Here is a 17,879-nt window from a genome sequence, read left to right on the forward strand (position 1 = left end):
TCTGCCTGCAATGCAGGAGACCCGGGTTAGATCCCTGAGTCAAAAAGATCCTCTGGAGAAGGGAATGGCAATCCACTCCAGTATTCTTGCCTGGAGAATCCCATGGACAGAGGAGCCTGGTGGGCCACAGTCCATGTGGTTGCGAAGAGTCGGACACGACCGAGCGACTTAACACTAACACAACACTAACATCTTGTACTCACAATGGGATTCAAGGAATACCCACACCTGCTCTGTGGCTCAATTTGCCCACTGGACCAAATAGACGCTAAGGCTAGGCTAGGCTAGGACTTGGCATTCCTCCTAACCACAAAGGGATTGAGCAAGGCAGAAACGCCATCATTTATGGAAAAGAATTTATTTCCTATTTATACAATGTAAAAAAAAATACCTTGGGTATAAAATCTAAATGTCTGAGGTGTGCTCAGTCAGGAGCCCACAAAAGTCACTCTTTGCATCCTTCAATCATTAGTGTGCAGTGTAAACAGAGCCGGGGCTGGGAGCTCCTCCTGTACTAGGGTCAATGGAAAGTTCCCTTGGGAAAAAGCCACAGAGCCCTTGGTGAGGAAGAGGGGCAGAGAGTGGGAAGGAAAGGTGGCAGGACTGTGGCAGGAGGCTGGGAAGGGATGATGTTCAGGAATCTGTACTGGGGACACTTTAATTTGCTAGAGAGAGGCTCCCCCTCTTCACCTGCTGCACACTGACTGGCTGGGGCCTGTCCTCAGAATGTCAAGCTACTTCCTAGCACACAGGGCCGACCACCCTGTTTGCAGAGCCCCCAGTGTGACTTCTGTCAGGAAGGAAATGCGTTCATCGATGTGACAGAAAACGGTCACCTTCGAACTTGCATGAACTCCTTGCGCAGCCATAAAGAGTCATGGTAGAAGCGAGGATCGCCCAGCCTCACAGCTGTCCGTTTGTAGAAGTAACAGTATAACACCGCTGCTGTGGAGAATAAACAGGAAAGAAGAGTCAGGGATGCACCTGAGTATTTGTTTCAGGGGAAGAACATAACCAGATGAGGCTGAGGGGCCCTGTCCCATGATTTCTCAGTGACTCCCAGAAAGGGCAGAGGGCGGTGGTCTCTCCTGGTCTTGGCATGGCTGTTCCACTCATCTCACGCCAGTTGTGATGGGCTGGGAAGCCAAGATCAAGGCCCTCACTGCCAGAGCCATAGGTGGGACCAAAGTGAGGCCTGAGGTTGCTGTGGTTCTTACCTAGCCTCTGGAATACAAACAATGTTTGAAGTCCATCTGTCCAGACAAAGCAGTTGGAGTTTTTCCAGCGTAAATTCTGAAGGAGACACGAGTAGACAGAGAAAGGTGAATGGCCAGATGAGGCCCTGACATCTCCAGCCTAGTGAGCGGCAGAGATGCTGCTTGATTTAGTATCAGGCTAATCTCACACCCTTCTTTCTTTCCACAAGCCAAAGGAGTGTTCCTCAAACAAGCTTCAACAAGTCCCCTTGTTTTTTGCTGCAGAGGAAGTAATTCTTTTAACCCTGAGAGAGTAAGTTTGAACTAAGCCATTTATTTCCTTTTATCCCATTGCCTTGGCCAATGAGAAATGATACACACTATCTCAGGAGTTCAGCATGGTCACTGTCTTGCCTTGGAAATCTGAGGCTTGGTGCACTCAGGGTTTAATCAGATTAGCAGCTTCACAGTACAAAGCCAGAACTATTTTGGCTCTGGGAGCCTGAGCAGAGACAATCCTTTCTGGGAAGCACCTTGAGGCTTTGGCACTGTGCTGCTTCTCCCCTGTGAGTTCTTGATCTCTCTGTGGAATCACAGGGACAACCTAATGGGAGGTTTAGTCCGAAAAGGTGCCTTTAGTAAAGAAATGACTGGAGAACCCTGAGGTTTTAATGTGTTTCGTTAAATGAGTACAAAGAAACACATGAGATATCCACAGAGATAGAAGAATTTGTGAAGCAGAAGAAATCTGAAGGAATTCCCTGGTGGCCCATTGGTTAGGACTCCACACTTCCAATGCAGGGAGCATGGGTTTGATCCCTGGTCGGGGAACTAAGAGCCCATAAGTCACGTGGTATGGCAAAAAAACAAAACAAAACATGAAAAGCAAAAAAGAAATCTGAAACCATGAAAACTGGATCTGCTTCGAGGCCCATGTTAGAACCAGAGGGAGGCATCTCGGGGGCTCGTTCTCCTAATGTAAGTGATGGGGACACAGCAGAGGGCATGTGGCACTCCTGCCTGGCTATTTCCCATGGGACACTGATGCCTAAGGATACCCTGTATCAACACGCACCTGCCCAAACAGCTAATGATGGAACAGATTCAATTTCCTGTTTTAACCTGCAGGTCTTTGGGGGCAAAATGAATCGAACGTTCCACAAGTGCCCCTGGACTCCTGGATAAGGCTGTTCTTCAACACATAAAGTTGAGAAAAAGTGCCTTATGAAACTCTCATGTGTTGAGCTCCAGACTGGACCACATTCATTTCACCTGTTTCATCAAGGATTCTGTGAGATAAACAGCCAGAGATGCTGGGTTCCCACAGATAAGACATTCCAAGTCCTTTAAGGACTCAGAGCCTCCCTCTTACCATGACCCAGACATGAAGAGAGATGCTCAGGGCGAAGTACACAGCTGTCAGGATGATAGTCCCTTTGAACTTATGGAAGAGGAGGTTGACCAGGCCAGCCTGGAAGACGAAGGTGTTGAAGAACATGAGGAAAATGATGATGATGTTGAAGAGGATTGCGATATCCTGGATGCTGCAAACATGGAAAACAAAAGGACAGCCAAATGGAGGCCTGGGGAGCACCCACGAGTCGGCCCTGAATCCTAAGAGACCATGAGGTCTGTCCTTGCCTCTAAAACCCCCCAGAGGTAGTGTGGGTTTTGGACCCCAAGTGACATGAAATTAAAACTACCCGCTACCCATTGGTCCCATCAGTTGAGTTGCAGTCTATGGACAAGGCTTTCCTGCTGACACTCCCAACTCAACAAGCGCCGAGGCACCTGTGAGAAGTAGCTAGTTTCCTCCTTGTATCCTGAAAATGCCAACCCTGTCTGTCAAATAACCTGGTGCCTACTGCCATTCAAGTGTCAGTTCAAATGTCCCCTCTTCAGAAACTTTTCTTTCACCCCACTACCTAGAGTAGCCTTCTTCTCTCCATTCCACATACTTTATATCCACTGTATAACATTTATTACTATTTGAAGTTATTAAAATATTTGTTGTCTCTCTCCACTAGAATGGAAATCCCATCAAAGCAAGAACTTGTCCACCACTGCAACTATAGCACTGTCTGGTAGGCTGATGAACATTTGCTGAGTGAAGACAGGGTCTAAGATTGTGGTTTTCTGTTTAGAACTTGCCTCATGGAGACTAAAAATCACTGTGGACAAAAAATGACAATAGCTTCCATCCTCTGGGATGCATATATGTTATCAATATGGTTATTCTGGAAATTTCCTGGTGGTTCAGTGGTTATGAATCTGCCTTCCAATGCAGGGTATGCAGGTTTAATTCTGGTCAGGGAACTAAGATCCCACATGCCACAGGGCAACTAGAGAGCCCGTGCTGCAAGGAAAACCCAGAACAGCCAAAAAAAAAAAATATTTTTACTCAGGGCCAGGGCAGTGAAAGCGCCGAGTCCTAACCCCTGGACCGCCAGGAAGTCCCTGATAACCCCTTTACCTGACATTTTGCAACCCTGTTTCATGGCACTGTAAGACACTTTCTACTCACAGATGGAGAAAATGACAGTGTCAACAATCTGACCCTCTTTTTCTATGTGCACTGCCCCCTGTGTCGCAAACCCTTGTTAGAAGTACATCAAAGCAGAAGTATCAAAACAGTGTATCCTGTGACATGTCTATGGACCATGGAGTACCCAGGACAAAGTGCAATTTTATTCTCCCTGATATTTCTCTATTAATAACTAAAACGCTAAAGTATGCTTTTTGGGGCTTTTGAAATGATTGGGTTGAGCTGTCCAGTCCCACTCACATGAAGAGCACCAGCTGTATGACTGGAGCCATTCGGAGTAGCTCAGAGAAGGAATTGACAAAGAGGTCATAGGACAGCAGCAGGAACTGCAGGGAGAGCACCAGGCTGTAGTTACTGGTCTGGAGCATCTTCCTTCTGCTCTCTTGCGCCCCCCAGGGCACATTCCACAGTTCCTCAGAAAACAGCTACTGGTCCTCCTCCAGGCACTGAGTTCTTCAGAATGGGAGCTGCTTCCCTTGCTCTAAGACAAGGGTCTGTTAAAGCCAAAAAAAAAAAAAAAAGAGAGAGAGAGAGAGGTTAGAAATTCAATAGTACAATAAATATTTACTTAGGACCTACTATATGCCGGGCACCATTCTAGGTGCTTGTGATACATCCATGACAAAACCAACAACAAAAAATGCCAACTAGTCATTCCTTCCAGGGATCCTCACCCTCAAACCTGTCTCCGTGCCTGGAACCCTCTAAACGTAGAGCTCTTTCTAACCAGTTTTGAGTCCAAAGGAATCTAGGGAAAATACACAAAGTGACTGTCTGTTCATGTAGCGATAATTATAATTGCAGAAGCAAATCTTTGTATATCACTTATAATTCTAAGCACTAACATTATTTAAATCTCTCCATTACTCTTGAGGTGGAAAACACACTATTACTCTCTCCATTTTACAGAGGGGACAACTGAAGCCCAGGGAGGTAAAATAATTTGTCCAACATCATATCGCTAGTAACTGGCAGGGCTAGCATTCAGATCTAGGCAGTCTGGGTCTGGAGTCTGACCAGAGTGCTTAACTACTGCACAAAGCTGCCTCTTACAAAACTGACAGGTTTACATGCAACTAGGCAGGAAGGGGCTTCCCAGGTGGTTCAGTGGTAAAGAATCCACCTGCCAATGTAGGAGACGTGGGTTTGATCCCTGGTTAGGAAGATCCCCTGGAGGAGGAAATGGCAACCCACTCCAGGATTCTTGCCTGGAAAATTCAATGGACAGAAAAGCCTCGTGGCTACAGTCCATGGGGTCACAGAGTCAGACACAATTGAGCATGCACACAGGCAGGAAAAACATTGGCACAGAAGTGGTTAATAGTGTAGGCAGAAAAAGCTGAGAGAACATCGTGCTCTTCTAACGTTAAAGATTATGGTAGTGACACAATGGCACCAGGTAAGGCGAGCTGGGCCTTTATTTTCATTTATTTCAAGACAAAGAAGCTGCTCTGGGGTTGTCCTGTGACCCTCTCCAGCTGGATCAAATCCATAAGCAAATTTCAAAATGTTTTGAAGTGTTACAGAATGATTAAATCAACATCTGTAAAATGTTAGTTTACAAACTCTGCATATTTACTTCCTTATTTAATCCTATATCCATTTTAAGAACCAGCTGTTATTATGCTTATAACCCCACTTTACACAGAGGCTCTGAGAAGTTGCAGAACCTCGTCCACCTCACCTAATGAAGTCCCACTAAGGATGTACAATGCGGTTTTCTCTGAGCCGAGTTTCCTTATTCATCAAATAACATTGATAGTATCACCTATGTACCCGAACCATGATAAACTTGTCAACCAAGATAAATTCCTTCAGTTCTCGAAACTACTCTGCACGGTGGGAAAGAATTATCCGCATTCTACAGGCAAGGACAGTGTCAGAGTTCAAGCCGTTCCTCCAGGATTCACAACTAGGTGTGATACGAAAGCCCATGCTCTTAACCGCTACTTCACAGGCCGCCACAGAAGGCTGTTGTGAGGCTCCGTTAAAAAGAACCGCTCACCGCCATCACTAAGGGAAGGATGACCATCACCTCGGGTTAGCGTAGCGGCGATTTCGCAAGGTAATGAAGCAGTTCGGTCTTCTCACCGCTATCTGCCGCGTTCCCTCGGCAGGGCAGAGCAATTTTCCCCACCGGTCCCAACCCACTTTTAAATGGGGCTGCCTTAGCGAAAAACCAAAACCAGAGCAATTAACAACGAAATTCCGACTTCTGGCCACTTTACACACTCAACAAGGACTCTCACCTCAGAGGCCCAACGTCGGTTGTCATGGGGATACCACCCTGGCTTCCGGAAACCGGCCTTAAATTCCGGAAGTACATGGCGGACGCGGGCTCAGCCTGCGCTGTGCTAAACGCTTGTCCTCGGCTGTCTCTCCCCGCTCTATGGCCGACTCGGCCGCCATGTTTGGGTCCCCGCTTTCCTGGGCTCGCCTCTCTCCAGGCCTTCCCAGCGTCGCCGCGGCCTGTTCCAGGGCTCCTAGATCCGGCCAAGCCCTCCCATTCATCCCGCGCGCCGCCTTGCGGAGGGCCAGCCCCTGGCCAGAGGCTTCGCCTCGGCCCGAACATTTCCGCTTCAACGGAATCGTGAGGCTGGGGGTGACGGACAGGGCCGAACCGTGACGGCATTCCTGGTCCCCGGAACCTCGGGCTTGGGGAAGAAACGCCCGCGGAAGAACTGGAGCTGGGGGTCAGCGCCTTGGCGCCCGAGAGCTGGGGACCCCGAGATCCAAGACTTCATTTCCCAGGCGGCCACGCGCGCGACCGGAAGTATGAGCGCCTATAAGAGGACTGCGCCCCCCCGGCTTTTCGGCTCTAGGGCAGCGGTGCCTGGTGGTCGAGAGCGTTGCTGAGAGTTTCTCACTGCATCTTTCAGGAGCCTCGGGAGCAGCGGCTCCGGCGCGGGTTGGCAAGAGACGGGTCACGGAGACCCCAGTCCCCCTGCGTCCCACTGTGGTTCGGGGGTGAGAAACAGCCCGGGCTGGGAGTTCAGGGACCTGGGTTCGAGTGCTAGCTCTGCTACTACCTCGTTTCGCGCTGTCGCGACCCCTCTCTAAGTTTTCTCTCCTAGGAAATGGACACCATTCTCCATGCCCTTCCTTCCACAGGTGGTGGTTGTAAAGCACGAAAGCTCTTCGGAAGTCGCAGTCAGCAGGCGGAGCCCTTCGCCTAACTTTTCACCCAAGGTTCAGTTCAGTTCAGTTCAGTTCAGTTCAGTTGCTCAGTGGTGTCCGACTCTTTGCGACCGCATAGACGGCAGCACGCCAGGCCTCCCTGTCCATCACTAACTCCCCGAGTTTACTCAAACTCCCCTGTGTCGGTGATGGCAAGGTTAGCTGGGACCAAGGTGGTCCCGGCGGCGGGGGAGTCAAGGATCAGTCCCTGGGTTCCTAGAACCCTTCTCTGGACACTTGGGTCAGACCAGAGCACAGTGTGAAGGGCGTGCCTGTAATCACTCTGGTGCTCAGGAGGACCTTGCTTATCTATCTCCTGCTTGGTATTTAAAGCCCCTCACTCCTGAGTCCCTGACTTTAAGGAAGCTCCGTTTGAAGTGAGGAGTCCTTGGAGCCGAGGGGGAGTCAACCTGGAGTCTTTTACCAGCTCTGCCACTCACCTTGGCCGAGTCACTTTCATAGTTTGGGCCCCAGTATTTTTAATCTGTAAGATAAAAGTTTAGGACTTGAGCTCTAACTCTGGGTCTCAAGATTCCTAAAGCCCCCACCATTCAACTGAAAAGTGGGAGCAGCCAACAGCCTTCCTATGCCTTCAACTATTTGCACTTGTGAGAAAGTTTGGAATTGTGGGTTTTCCTAAGACTAGGGCTGAGTAGGATATACCCATTTTCTGCCCCAGGGCTTGATCTGTTTTAGTGCAGCCTGGGAGAACCTTTTTTGCTTAGGGATTGAGAGTGTATTAGCTTGGAGGGAACGACTCCTTAGATCAGGGTCAACAAACATGACCCACAGGCCAAATCTGGCTGGCCTGAATGGTTTTTACATTTTTCAGTGATTGAAAAGAAAAGGATATTTTGTGACGTGGAAATGATATAAAAACTGAAATTTAAGTGTCCATAGTTTTTTGAACATAGCCTGTACATTTGTGAAAGTATTGTTTATGACTACTCTTGCAGTATACCAGAAGAGTTGATGGCACAGTTGTGACAAACCATATGGCCTGCAAAATTTAAGATATTTACCATTCTCACCCTTTACAGGACTTTGCGAACTTTTGTCTTGGAATGTGGCTCTACAAGTGCGGGCAGACTAGGAGCCTGCACACATCCTGAAATCTTAGCACATGCTGCTCTCTTGGAATAAATGAGAGGGTAGTCTTAGCATTTGGATGGCAATTTTCACTGCATTCTTTTTCTCTCCTTTTGCTCTCCATTTCAAGCAGAGGGACGGCTCGTCTGTGTACTCTGAGCAGTAAAACATTCCAGCCAGTCTGTCAGGAAAGTGTCCCCATTGTCTGTTCCAAGCCTGTCCCAGAGCAGTAATCCAAGATCTCTTCTAGAGGGGTGGGTATGGTCCCTTTTAAATATTTTCTTTTTTCCTCTTACAAAGGGAAACAAATTTAAAAGTAGATACTATCCAATGGATGGAGCCTGCTGATCAGGAGCTCCTTTGTACTGACACTTCCCTGGGGAGGGGGTGATTGAACATGTTGTGACCTGAAACTTCCATTGCTTTTACAGGAAATAAGGGGACACCTCTGAGACTGGGTAGCAAATCGCTGAGTTCAGCAGCTGAGTCCAAAAGCTTCCAAGAAGCAAGTGGCATGATTTTCTCCCTCTAACCTCCTGGAAACATATATTTTTTTCCCCCAGAACTCACATCTTGCTTTCTCAGAGACTTCTGCCACCTTGGATCCCTTTGAGAGAGCTCCACACTTGTTTCTGGGTAGGTGGACACCTGGCATCAAGAGAGCTGGCACGACATGGAATCAGGACCACTGAGAGGCTTGGGCAGCCATGGGGGCCATGGGCTTCAGGGTTTCGTTAGTAGTTAGGATGAAATGCTGTAATACTACTAAGAAAATGTTAATAATTTACAATGTCCTTACATATTTTCTCACTAGACCCTGTGGCAACCTGTGATCAAGTTAAAAACATGGACTTTGAAATGGAAATAACCCCTCACAGGATTGTCAAGAGGAGAACATGGGATCGATCATGTGTCTTAAGGTTCTGGTGTGATGTCTGTTCACAGCTGCCTTTCAGTAAGTTACATCCTGTTGCCATGGTTTTCTTTCAGATGAGAAGACTGAGTCCTTCAGATGTTAAGTGATTTGCTCAAGGAGCCTCACAGCCTAAGAATTAGAGTCCAGGCCACTACTCTGTCAGCTTGTCACTGGGTATAAAGGTGAGGGTCAAGTGTTTTATCTCCTTGGGAGTTCTTGGCGATTTTAGGGGCCTCTTCTCATGTTAGCTGGTTCCAGTTGAGGAACCTCAAGTTCCGGAAGCCATGTGTCACCTTCTTGGCCTCCTTGGGGACAGTGTGCCTGCCTTGAGAGCTGTGCTCATGCTGAAAGCAGGGGCATCCTGTGGCTTTGCAGACTGCCTGCCAACCCTCATTGCCCACTTGCCTGGCTTTTAAGAGCAGCTGCTTACGGGGCTAGGCATTCACCATGCCTGAAACTAGAGTTGGTTTCTGAGTTATCAGGTATGCGTGGAAACCTCAAAATAAACTCTTTGCTTTCTAGATCATGAGTTCTTGCTTCCTCTTTTCTCCTCTGGACTTTCCCTAGAGAAGAGAAAGCAGAAGTTTCAGGTCTGGGGACCAGCTGTGGGCTTTGGCCCAATTCAAGATGTGGAGTGTGGGGATGAGCGAAGACCCCATCTTACCGCCCCATGGGTAGAGGTCACTATCTGGGGAAGAACTCTGCTGCGGAAGTGGAATCCTATAACACTTTTCTCCCAGGTGGCCTGATAATAGTGTGGAGACTGTGAATTTTGCCTCCTTATGTTAGAATGGAAGGCCTGGGCATTTGTGTTATCTAGCCTGGATTTTGATTTCTGCCCTTTCTTTTTGTGAGGAGTGGGAGTATAATTCTTTACCTCTGGTCCTGTGAGGGGAGACCCATCCTAGGGCTCTGGACTTAGCATCCGGCTACCGCAGAGGAGGCCTCTCTCCAGGGCCAGCCCTGGGGCTGAGCTGGCTGCACTGTACGCCGCCAGGTGCTGGGGCGGCGCCTCACTCGCACTCATTGTTCATAACCAGAGATGGGGTCCAGCCTGCCGCCAAGGCTTCATGGGACAGTGCCCAGGCTGATGGCAGGGGAACCACCCTTCTGGCCAAGAGCAAGGTCAGTGTTACCTCCTCTAGCTGGTGTGTGGGGCACACCCAAGCTCACAGGGATGTGTGATTTCCCCTTCCTCTAGGGCTACCTGATCAGAATGGCTGTAGGATGGTTTTACCTGTCTGTCCTGGTACTGTGCTCCCTGGGCTCGATGTGCACCCTCTCCACCATCTACTGGATGCGGTACTGGCACGGTGGCTTTGCCTGGGATGGCAGCATGCTCATGTTCAACTGGCACCCTGTGCTCATGGTTACGGGCATGGTGGTGCTCTACAGTGCGGGTGAGTGCGGGTCAGTGGCGGACACGTGGTGTGGCCCGGGCCCACGCGGGGCGGCACGCTCCCTCTCCACCCGGGCCTGTGTTACCGTCAGGGCTGTGAGCGGGGGTGGGATGCGGTGGGTTGTCTGTGGGCCCAGCTGACATTTGGAGGAAGAAGTCTCGAGAACTGAGACATCTGAGAAGGGCAACTCCATGGATGGTCTTAGGCAGGGGTTTGCTCACTTCCTGTTAGAGGCCAGATAGTAAATATTTTAGACTTTGCAGGCGCTGTGATCTGTGCTGCAGCTACTCAGCTCTGCTGTCATATTGTGAGAGTGACCAGAGACGACACAGAAATGTGTGTGGCCGTGTTCCAATAAAACTGTTTATAGTGGTGGGAGGAGGAGAGGAATGGGTGAGGGAGAGCAAGAGGTACAGAGTTCCAGTGGCAGCATAAATGAGTCACAGGTACAGTGTGGGAAGTAGGGTTAATAATTATATAATATCTTTGCTTGGTGACAGATCATAACGAGAACTGTCACAGTGATCATTTTGAAACGTACAGAAATATCGAATCACTGTGTTATGTAACAGGAAGTAACATAGTGCTGTAGGTCAATTATACTTCAAAAACAAACTCATGGTAAGAGTAAAAGAGATCAGATTCGTGGTTACCAGAGGTGAAGGGTAGGGGGGAGAGGGAATTGAATGAAGGTCGTCAAAAGGCACAAACTTCCAGTTTTAAGATAAGTATTAGGGACATAATGTACAACATGATCAATATGGTTTTTAACACTGCTGTGTGTTAAACATAAAAGTTGTTCAGATCATAAATCCGCAGAGTTGTCAACACAAGAAAAAATTTTTTTCTATTTTAATTCTGAATCTGTATGAGAAGATGGAGGTTCACTAAACTTACTGTGGTCATCATTTCATGATGGGTCTGAAGCAAATCGTGATGTTCCATACCATAAGCTTATGCAGTGCTGTATGTCAGTTATATTTCAGTAAAACTGGAAAAAATCAGTAAAAATTTAAAAATTAATGTCATATAAAGTATTATTTAATATATATGATTTAATTGATAATAGCCTCCATAAGCATTAATTACCTAGGCATAAATTAACAAAAGTCATATAAACTTCTACAGAGAAAAATGTATAAAACTATTGAAAGAAATTAAAGAAGCCTTAAATAAATGGAGGGATATACTACTGTGTAAGTGGTCTGGAAGACTAAACATGGTAAAGATGTAAGTTCCCCTGAAATTATTTTGTAGGTTAATTTCAATCCCAAAGCCTCAGTGCTTATTTTTGTGAAAATTGACAGTTGAATTATCTTGAAATGCACAGGGCCAAGATTAATCAAGAAGGTTTTGAAAAAGAGCACAGTTGGAGGGCTTACTCTCCCATCTAGACAGGTTTATTATAAAGCTACTGTAATCAAGACAGTGATGGACCTACTGTATAACACAGGGCACTCTTCTCAATATTCTCTAATGGTCTGTAAGGGAAAAGGATCTAAAAAGGAGTGGATATATGTATATGTATAACTGATGCACTTTGCTGCACACCTGGAACTAACACAACATTGTAAATCAGCTATACTCGAGTAATAGTAATAATAAAAACAGTGTGGTCATGATAAGTGAATAGACAGGTGAGGAAAGGTGGCTCTGTAGAGCTGTGGGACAAGATGTTCTTTTCAATAAATGACGTTCAGTCAGGCATAAGGAGAAAAACCCCTTTATTCACAAAAATAGGCAGCGGCCTGGATCGGGCCTGTGAGTAGTAGCCTGCCAGCTGTGCTCTAGGAAGCAGGAGGGTGAAGCCCCTCATGGCACACTCAGGTCCCGACACGAGGGATCTGCTTACTCCTGCCTGACCAGCCTTGCTGGCCCCGTGTGTTCACACCTGGGCTTGGGGCTCAGGTTAGTCTCTCTCCACTTCTAAAATGGGAATTACAGTGACATTGATAACAGCAGCTTACCCTGTGTACTTCAGGATATCATCCTGTTTTGTTCTTACAGGCAGCTTGTGAGGTGGGCTGTATTGTTGTCTCCATTTTACAGACGAGGAAACTGAAATTTAGAAAGAAGATGCCAGATAGCTGAGAGGCAGAGCCAGGATTTGGACCTCGGTTATCTAACCTTAAAACTTGTGTCCTTGATAGCTCACTTCAGTTGTGAGAGTTCCTCCAGTTAGATGAAATAATGAATGTGACACTGCTTTTCAACCTATATATAAAAATGCATACACGTGGCATATATTATTGTAATGACAGAATGCAAGTCCATGAAAGCTGTTCGTCCCTCTCCTCGTTTTTAAAAAAAATTTAGGTTTTTGTTGTTGTTACTGTTGTTGTTTTTGGCTGTGCTCTGTGGCACGTGGCATCTTAGTTCCCTGACTAGAGATCAAACCCATAACCCCCTGCAGTGGACGTGTGGAGTCCTAACTACTAGACCACCAATTCAGTTCAGTCGCGTCCAACTCTTTGCGACCCCATGGACTATAGCATGCCAGGCTTCCCTGTCCAGACCACCAGGGAATTTCCTAAATTGAAGTATTGTTGTTTAGTCACCGACTTATGGACTGTAGCCAGCCATTCTCTTCTGTCCATGAGATTTCCCAGGCAAGAATACTGGAGCGGGTTGCCATTTCCTTCTCCAGGGGATCTTCCTGACCCAAGGATCAAACCCACGTCTTGTGCATTGGTGGGAGGATTCTTTACCGCTGAGCTACCTGGGAAGTCCAAAAAATTGAAGTATAGTTGATTTACAATGTTATGTTAGTTTCTCATATGCAGTGATTCAGTTTTATATACTATATATATATATACACACATATACTCTTTTCCATTATAGTTTATTACAAGATAGTGAATATAGTTCCCTGTGTTACACAGTAGAATCTGTTTATCTATTTTATATGTAGTAGTTTGTATCTGCTAATCCCAGACTCCTAGTTTATCCCTCCCCCAACTCCTCCCATTTATCATGGTCCCTTCTCCCCCTTCATGGTTGATGGCTGCACTAGAAGTGATGCCAGGATGGAAGATGCTGGGGAGTTGATACTAGTCTCCTAGCACTTCGTCCTCCCTGTTGGGAAGCTGTTTGGGATCACGGCAGGGTGATTCCCCTGATGCTTGGGTGAGCATGAGGGGAAGAGGCCGAGCCCTGGGACTGCTCTCTCCAACAGCATCGCTGGTCTACCGCCTGCCCCAGTCATGGGTAGGGCCCAGGCTGCCCTGGAAATCCGGCCACGCAGCCATGCACCTGCTGGCCTTCCTCCTGACTGTGCTGGGGCTGCACGCGGTCTTTGAATTTCACAACCATGCAAAGATCCCCAATCTCTACTCCCTGCACAGCTGGCTGGGCATCACCACCGTCTTCCTCTTCGCCTGCCAGGTGGGTACTCTCTGTCCTCCTTGGGTTCCCGTTGGCTGCCCACTTTGGCTGGGGCTTCCCTGGCATCAGCACCAAATCTTCCTTCTGCTCAGTGCCTGGAGATGGTGTGGCAGGGCACATGCTATAGGATCGGCAGTTGGAGGGCCTCTGGGAGGTTGGTGGTTCTCCCATTCACCCTGTTCTGCTCTCACCCCTCACACCACCCACTGTGGTCCTGGAGCGCTCTGAGCTAACTCGATCACAGTATGTACCAGGCCGACTCTTAAGTCACCTTTTCCACTCCCCTTTTCTGTGAACCAGAAGCAATTCTAGAAGTAGTATCCACATCCTGATTTTAGCCCTATATGAGTTGGGAGTTTTGTGAGCCAGGATAGGAACGAAGCAGAGACAAACAAGGATGGCTGGGTTGTGGGAGGGTGGGGGTGTAGCCAGGCATTTCATGTAGGTGACATTCCTGTTTGTGTCAGACCACAGGGAGGAGGCTGCAGTGCCTGGCAGGAGGGTTGAGGTGCGAGAGATGGGCCAGGGTTCATTGACAAGTAGGGGCTGCTGATGGGTGGTATGACCCAGCGTGCTTTTGGTCACACACAGTACAGTCAGGTATTTCCTGTGTCCACAGTGGTTCCTGGGCTTCTCGGTCTTCCTGCTGCCCTGGGCATCCATGTGGCTGCGCAGCCTGCTGAAACCCATCCACGTCTTCTTTGGAGCCTCCATTCTCTCTCTGGCCATTGCGTCCGTCATTTCCGGCATTAACGAGAAGCTTTTCTTCAGTTTGTGAGTGTGGGGGGATGTGTGGGACCCCCAACTGTAAGGTGGGGGGCAGGAACAGGGTCTTCAAAAGATGGGTCATCGGACCCGTCTGAGGGAGGGAAGCCTTTGGGGTTGAGCTCGTTCCTGATCTGGAAGGTAAGGGACTCGTCTGTCTTTAGGCTGAGATTGGTAAACTGGTCACCAAATACTTACCTAGCATCAAAGTGATTTAGAACCTACTCTGTGGCAGAAACTATTCTAAACGTCTCAAATTTAATCCTCCAACTGCCCTACAGCATTGGTAATGTTGTCATTGCCATGTATAAATTAGGGAACAGAGACATAGAGAGGTTTAGCAATGTACCTAAGGGCACACAGCCAGTAAGTGGCAGAGCTTTGAGTTAGAGGACTAGAGCTCGTACACCTAACCACTACCATTCTCCATTTTGGGAGGCAGTGGGGGTGCAGTGACGAGCAAACAAGATTTGAGGTCAGACCTGGGTATAGATCTTGGCTGTGCCATTTCCTAGTTGTGTAACTCAGGACAGGTTCATTTCATATCTGGGAGCTTCAGCTTCTGCAAGGGTAGACAGCATCCTGCAGACACCAGTCATGGCAAAGACTTAGAAAGTGTGTTAATATTCCAGGTTGCAGCGGGCCCTGGGAAGTCTTCCTCATTCTCTGTTAGTAGCATTGGGTCTCGCGTTGGGCAGAAACAGGTAGAAAAGTTTCTCAAGGGCCTGTGTTGTTTTGTCATCCTCAGGAAAAATGGCACCAAGTCATACTCCAACTTGCCCAGTGAGGCTGTCTTTGCCAACTGCGCTGGGATGCTGGTGGTGGTCTTCGGGCTGCTGGTGCTCTATATCCTACTGGCTTCATCTTGGAAACGCCCAGAGCCAGGGATGCAGGCTGAGAGAGAGGTATGGGGTCTTGGTCTCCTGTTTCAGGTTGGGGTAGGGCCGGGTCTAGGGAGGGGTCACCCAGTAAAGGCTTAGGCTTTGCCAGGAAGACCACCCCAGTAACGTGGTGGGAAACCAAGTAGCTTGAAGGTGGGGTTCGGCTGGCTGATGGGGAGCACCAGAGTGAACCCAGCACTTCCTGTCGTGTCAAGTGCAGCTGCTCCTGGGGGCCTGTCCGCTGGGAGAGCAGGGGGGGTTCCTCCCCTTCTCAGATGGCTGTGGTCTCACAGAGGGAAGTGTGGCCTTACCTTCCCCAAGGAAGAGCTTTAGCGTGAGGAGGTGTGCTGATTTCTGCTTCTCCAGCTTCAGAGCTCATCTAGTTGGATGGGAGCTTTCCTCGTGGGTGTGTGGTGACAGGTTGAGGACTTGAAGCACGTTTTGCCTGTTCTTGGCCATGCAGGCACCTGAGGGATGGGGTGTGTCAGCTGAGGGACTCTGGGGCTTCCCTGAATGGTGTGGTGGGTGGACTTGGGGCTCACCCTGCAGGTTGGGGTCTGTCTGAGCAGCTCAGTCCTGGCGGGACTCCTGCAGGTCGGGGGCCATTTTGACACCTGCTTGTCTTTCCAGGCCCTGTTGCATGGCGGGGAGTGAAGCAGGAAGGGGCTCCCAGGAGTAGTCGGTGTGCAGTCTGGACTCCTTCCTGAAGCTCTGCTCTTGCTGGTTGCGGGCCTCAGTCTCCCCTTGCCTCTGGGTGGGCCTCCTCTCTCACAGCCTCTGCTGCCCACGTGCTTTCCTTGGTGACTGGCTTCTCTACCCCTTTCTTGGCATTGACTTCTCAGGTCATCCGTTTACCCCCAGCCTCCTTGCCCTGGCTGCTCACGCTGCTACTGCTTGTATGAAGTCAAGTTCGCTTCCCCTCATACCCCTAAGGACGTGGTAGAGAATCCTGAGGACTCAGATAAGCTAGGAATTGAGTGCCATCCACATTGTGAAGAGGGAGCGAGCCAGGGCTTCCGTTGGCTTTCCCCTGAAGTTTAGGCTGCCACCCCGGGCCAGGCTGCATCTGCTCTTGTAACCTTCCATCCAGCCCACCAGGACACGAGGCTGGGCAGGAACGCCAAAGGTGATGCTGGAAGGAGAGCGGGGGCTGGCAGAGCCACTTCTGCAGAAGAGAAGCTGAGGGCCGGCTGCTTGCTACTCGTTTCCCGTCGCTGCCTTCTGTGTCTACGTGTTCTATGTGCCCTGCTAGCTGCTGCTACAACTGGGGCCTGGATCCTAGCTGTTCCCTGTGACAGACATGCCCGTCACTGCCACACAGCCCTACGTAACCTGCTGTTCTGAGAAGAGCCTGTCCAGCTGTCCCTCGGAGGAGTAGCAGGGGTGCCTCAGACCTTCTTCCCTTTCCCTTACTGGGTCCAGGCTTGCCTGCCTGTCCCCAGGCAGGATCAACCTCGTGCTCTCACCAGGGCCCTTGCCCAGCCATCTTCACTCTGCTGCTCACCATGAAATGTGCCAACGTTGTGGGGCAGTGTACCCAGCGGAGCCCTGGGAGCCATGGCCACCTCCAGGGGCGTCCCTTGCTGAGCATCCAAGTGCATCACCTGCCCCTCCCACCCCCCCATGGCTGCTTACCTAGCAGACAAGTCTCTGGTGTGACTAGAGTGTGAGGTGTTGCTCTGCTCCCAACGAGAGACTGGGGTGGCAGGGCTTGCTCCTGTGTTGGCACTGCCCTCTGCACACAGGCCCAGCCAGGTCCCAGGCTCCGTGCTGCTGGGCTTAGGTGACAAGCAGCAGGACACCTGGGGTCCTGATTTCTGGCAGGTGGCAACAAGGCTGACTGTCCACCCCACCCCACGTGGCCAGATGCTGGCAAGAGGGCTGTAACTGAACCTCCCAAGTGGCTGAGACCCTCCAAAGGCACTGGGATGACTGCCAGGCACTCGGGTCACAAGATCAGCTCCCCCTCTTTTCCACGTGGGTAGGCATTTGACTTATGAGGCTTGATTTTCATTAAATGTGTTTTTAAGAATCAAAGCTTTCTGTGCTGAAATGACACTGTGGAGAAGTGAGCTTGGGCCATTTGCAGAAGCCGTGGGCTAGTTCTGACCCTCAGACCTGGGGAGGGACAAACCCAAAGTCACCAAAGGTCCACATGACTCTTCCTGGAATTGCATGTGACTCTTGGTTCCTGAGCTTGTCCTTAAAAGTCTTTTTGAGGATTTGGTTATCTTACCAGGAAGGAGCTGTTTCCTCTTTCATTTTTGGGAGCACAAGATTCAAAAAGGCTTAAGTGATTTGCCTGAGGTCACCCAGCCAGGCAGTGGCAGAGTTGGGATCCACAGGCCAGGTGCCTGAGGCCAGAGTTTCCTTCCCAGCTGCTGGGTATGTTCGTCTGTGCCCACTGATAACTGTGCCTGTGATCAGCGACCCGTGGTCTGGCTGATGGATGGGGGACCCTGGGCAGAGAAGGGGAAGCCAAGGGGTTGAGGAAGCCTGCAATCAAGTTTGGGCAAATAAGTGGTC

The 17,879-nt window shown here is 49.3% G+C and overlaps 2 protein-coding genes across 15 annotated transcripts; one reads left to right on the plus strand and one right to left on the minus strand.

The window, feature by feature from the left end:
• Nucleotides 1–342: 342 nt before the first annotated feature.
• TMEM138 (transmembrane protein 138) lies at nt 343–6,242 on the minus strand. 11 transcript variants are annotated; one of them, XM_081536753.1, is made up of 5 exons: nt 5,991–6,242; nt 3,982–4,235; nt 2,569–2,740; nt 1,218–1,293; nt 343–942 (listed from the first exon to the last, which is right to left on the minus strand). In XM_081536753.1, exons 2-5 carry the CDS (start codon nt 4,107–4,109, stop codon nt 833–835), a joined length of 486 nt encoding a protein of 161 aa, XP_081392879.1. In that variant the 5' UTR covers nt 4,110–4,235; nt 5,991–6,242; the 3' UTR covers nt 343–832. The 11 variants fall into 11 exon arrangements, with proteins under 11 accessions (XP_081392879.1, XP_081392875.1, XP_081392881.1 ...); XM_081536749.1 differs by having other exon boundaries at nt 343–945; XM_081536755.1 differs by having other exon boundaries at nt 5,777–6,037.
• A 313-nt stretch (nt 6,243–6,555) lies between these two features.
• Nucleotides 6,556–17,390, plus strand: CYB561A3 (cytochrome b561 family member A3). Of its 4 annotated transcripts, none has more exons than XM_081536745.1 (7): nt 6,556–8,643; nt 8,822–9,105; nt 10,125–10,323; nt 13,499–13,707; nt 14,327–14,481; nt 15,221–15,377; nt 15,984–17,390. In XM_081536745.1, the coding sequence occupies exons 3-7, from the start codon at nt 10,140–10,142 to the stop codon at nt 16,005–16,007; spliced, it is 729 nt and encodes a 242-aa protein (XP_081392871.1). In that variant the 5' UTR covers nt 6,556–8,643; nt 8,822–9,105; nt 10,125–10,139; the 3' UTR covers nt 16,008–17,390. The 4 variants fall into 4 exon arrangements, with proteins under 4 accessions (XP_081392871.1, XP_081392869.1, XP_081392870.1 ...); XM_081536743.1 differs by having other exon boundaries at nt 16,444–17,390; XM_081536744.1 differs by having other exon boundaries at nt 6,556–6,708; nt 8,998–9,105.
• The last annotated feature ends 489 nt before the right edge of the window (nt 17,391–17,879 follow it).

This window comes from Giraffa tippelskirchi, chromosome 10 (assembly GCF_054371585.1).
Source record: "Giraffa tippelskirchi isolate mGirTip1 chromosome 10, T2T-mGirTip1v1.2.pri, whole genome shotgun sequence".
NCBI lineage: Eukaryota > Metazoa > Chordata > Mammalia > Artiodactyla > Giraffidae > Giraffa > Giraffa tippelskirchi.

What these genes read in the sequence shown, in the direction of transcription:
- TMEM138 (XM_081536746.1), bottom strand. Translation starts at nt 4,109, where the DNA reads ATGCTCCAGACCAGTAACTACAGCCTGGTGCTCTCCCTGCAGTTCCTG. An exon ending in ATACAGCTGGTGCTCTTCAT is followed by an intron (nt 2,741 to 3,981) that starts GTGAGTGGGACT and finishes CCATGTTTGCAG; the next exon opens with CATCCAGGATATCGCAATCC. An exon ending in CTCTTCATGTCTGGGTCATG is followed by an intron (nt 1,294 to 2,568) that starts GTAAGAGGGAGG and finishes TGTCTCCTTCAG; the next exon opens with AATTTACGCTGGAAAAACTC.
- CYB561A3 (XM_081536743.1), top strand. Translation starts at nt 10,140, where the DNA reads ATGGCTGTAGGATGGTTTTACCTGTCTGTCCTGGTACTGTGCTCCCTG. An exon ending in TCTTCCTCTTCGCCTGCCAG is followed by an intron (nt 13,708 to 14,326) that starts GTGGGTACTCTC and finishes CTGTGTCCACAG; the next exon opens with TGGTTCCTGGGCTTCTCGGT. An exon ending in GGATGCAGGCTGAGAGAGAG is followed by an intron (nt 15,378 to 16,443) that starts GTATGGGGTCTT and finishes CCTTCCATCCAG; the next exon opens with CCCACCAGGACACGAGGCTG.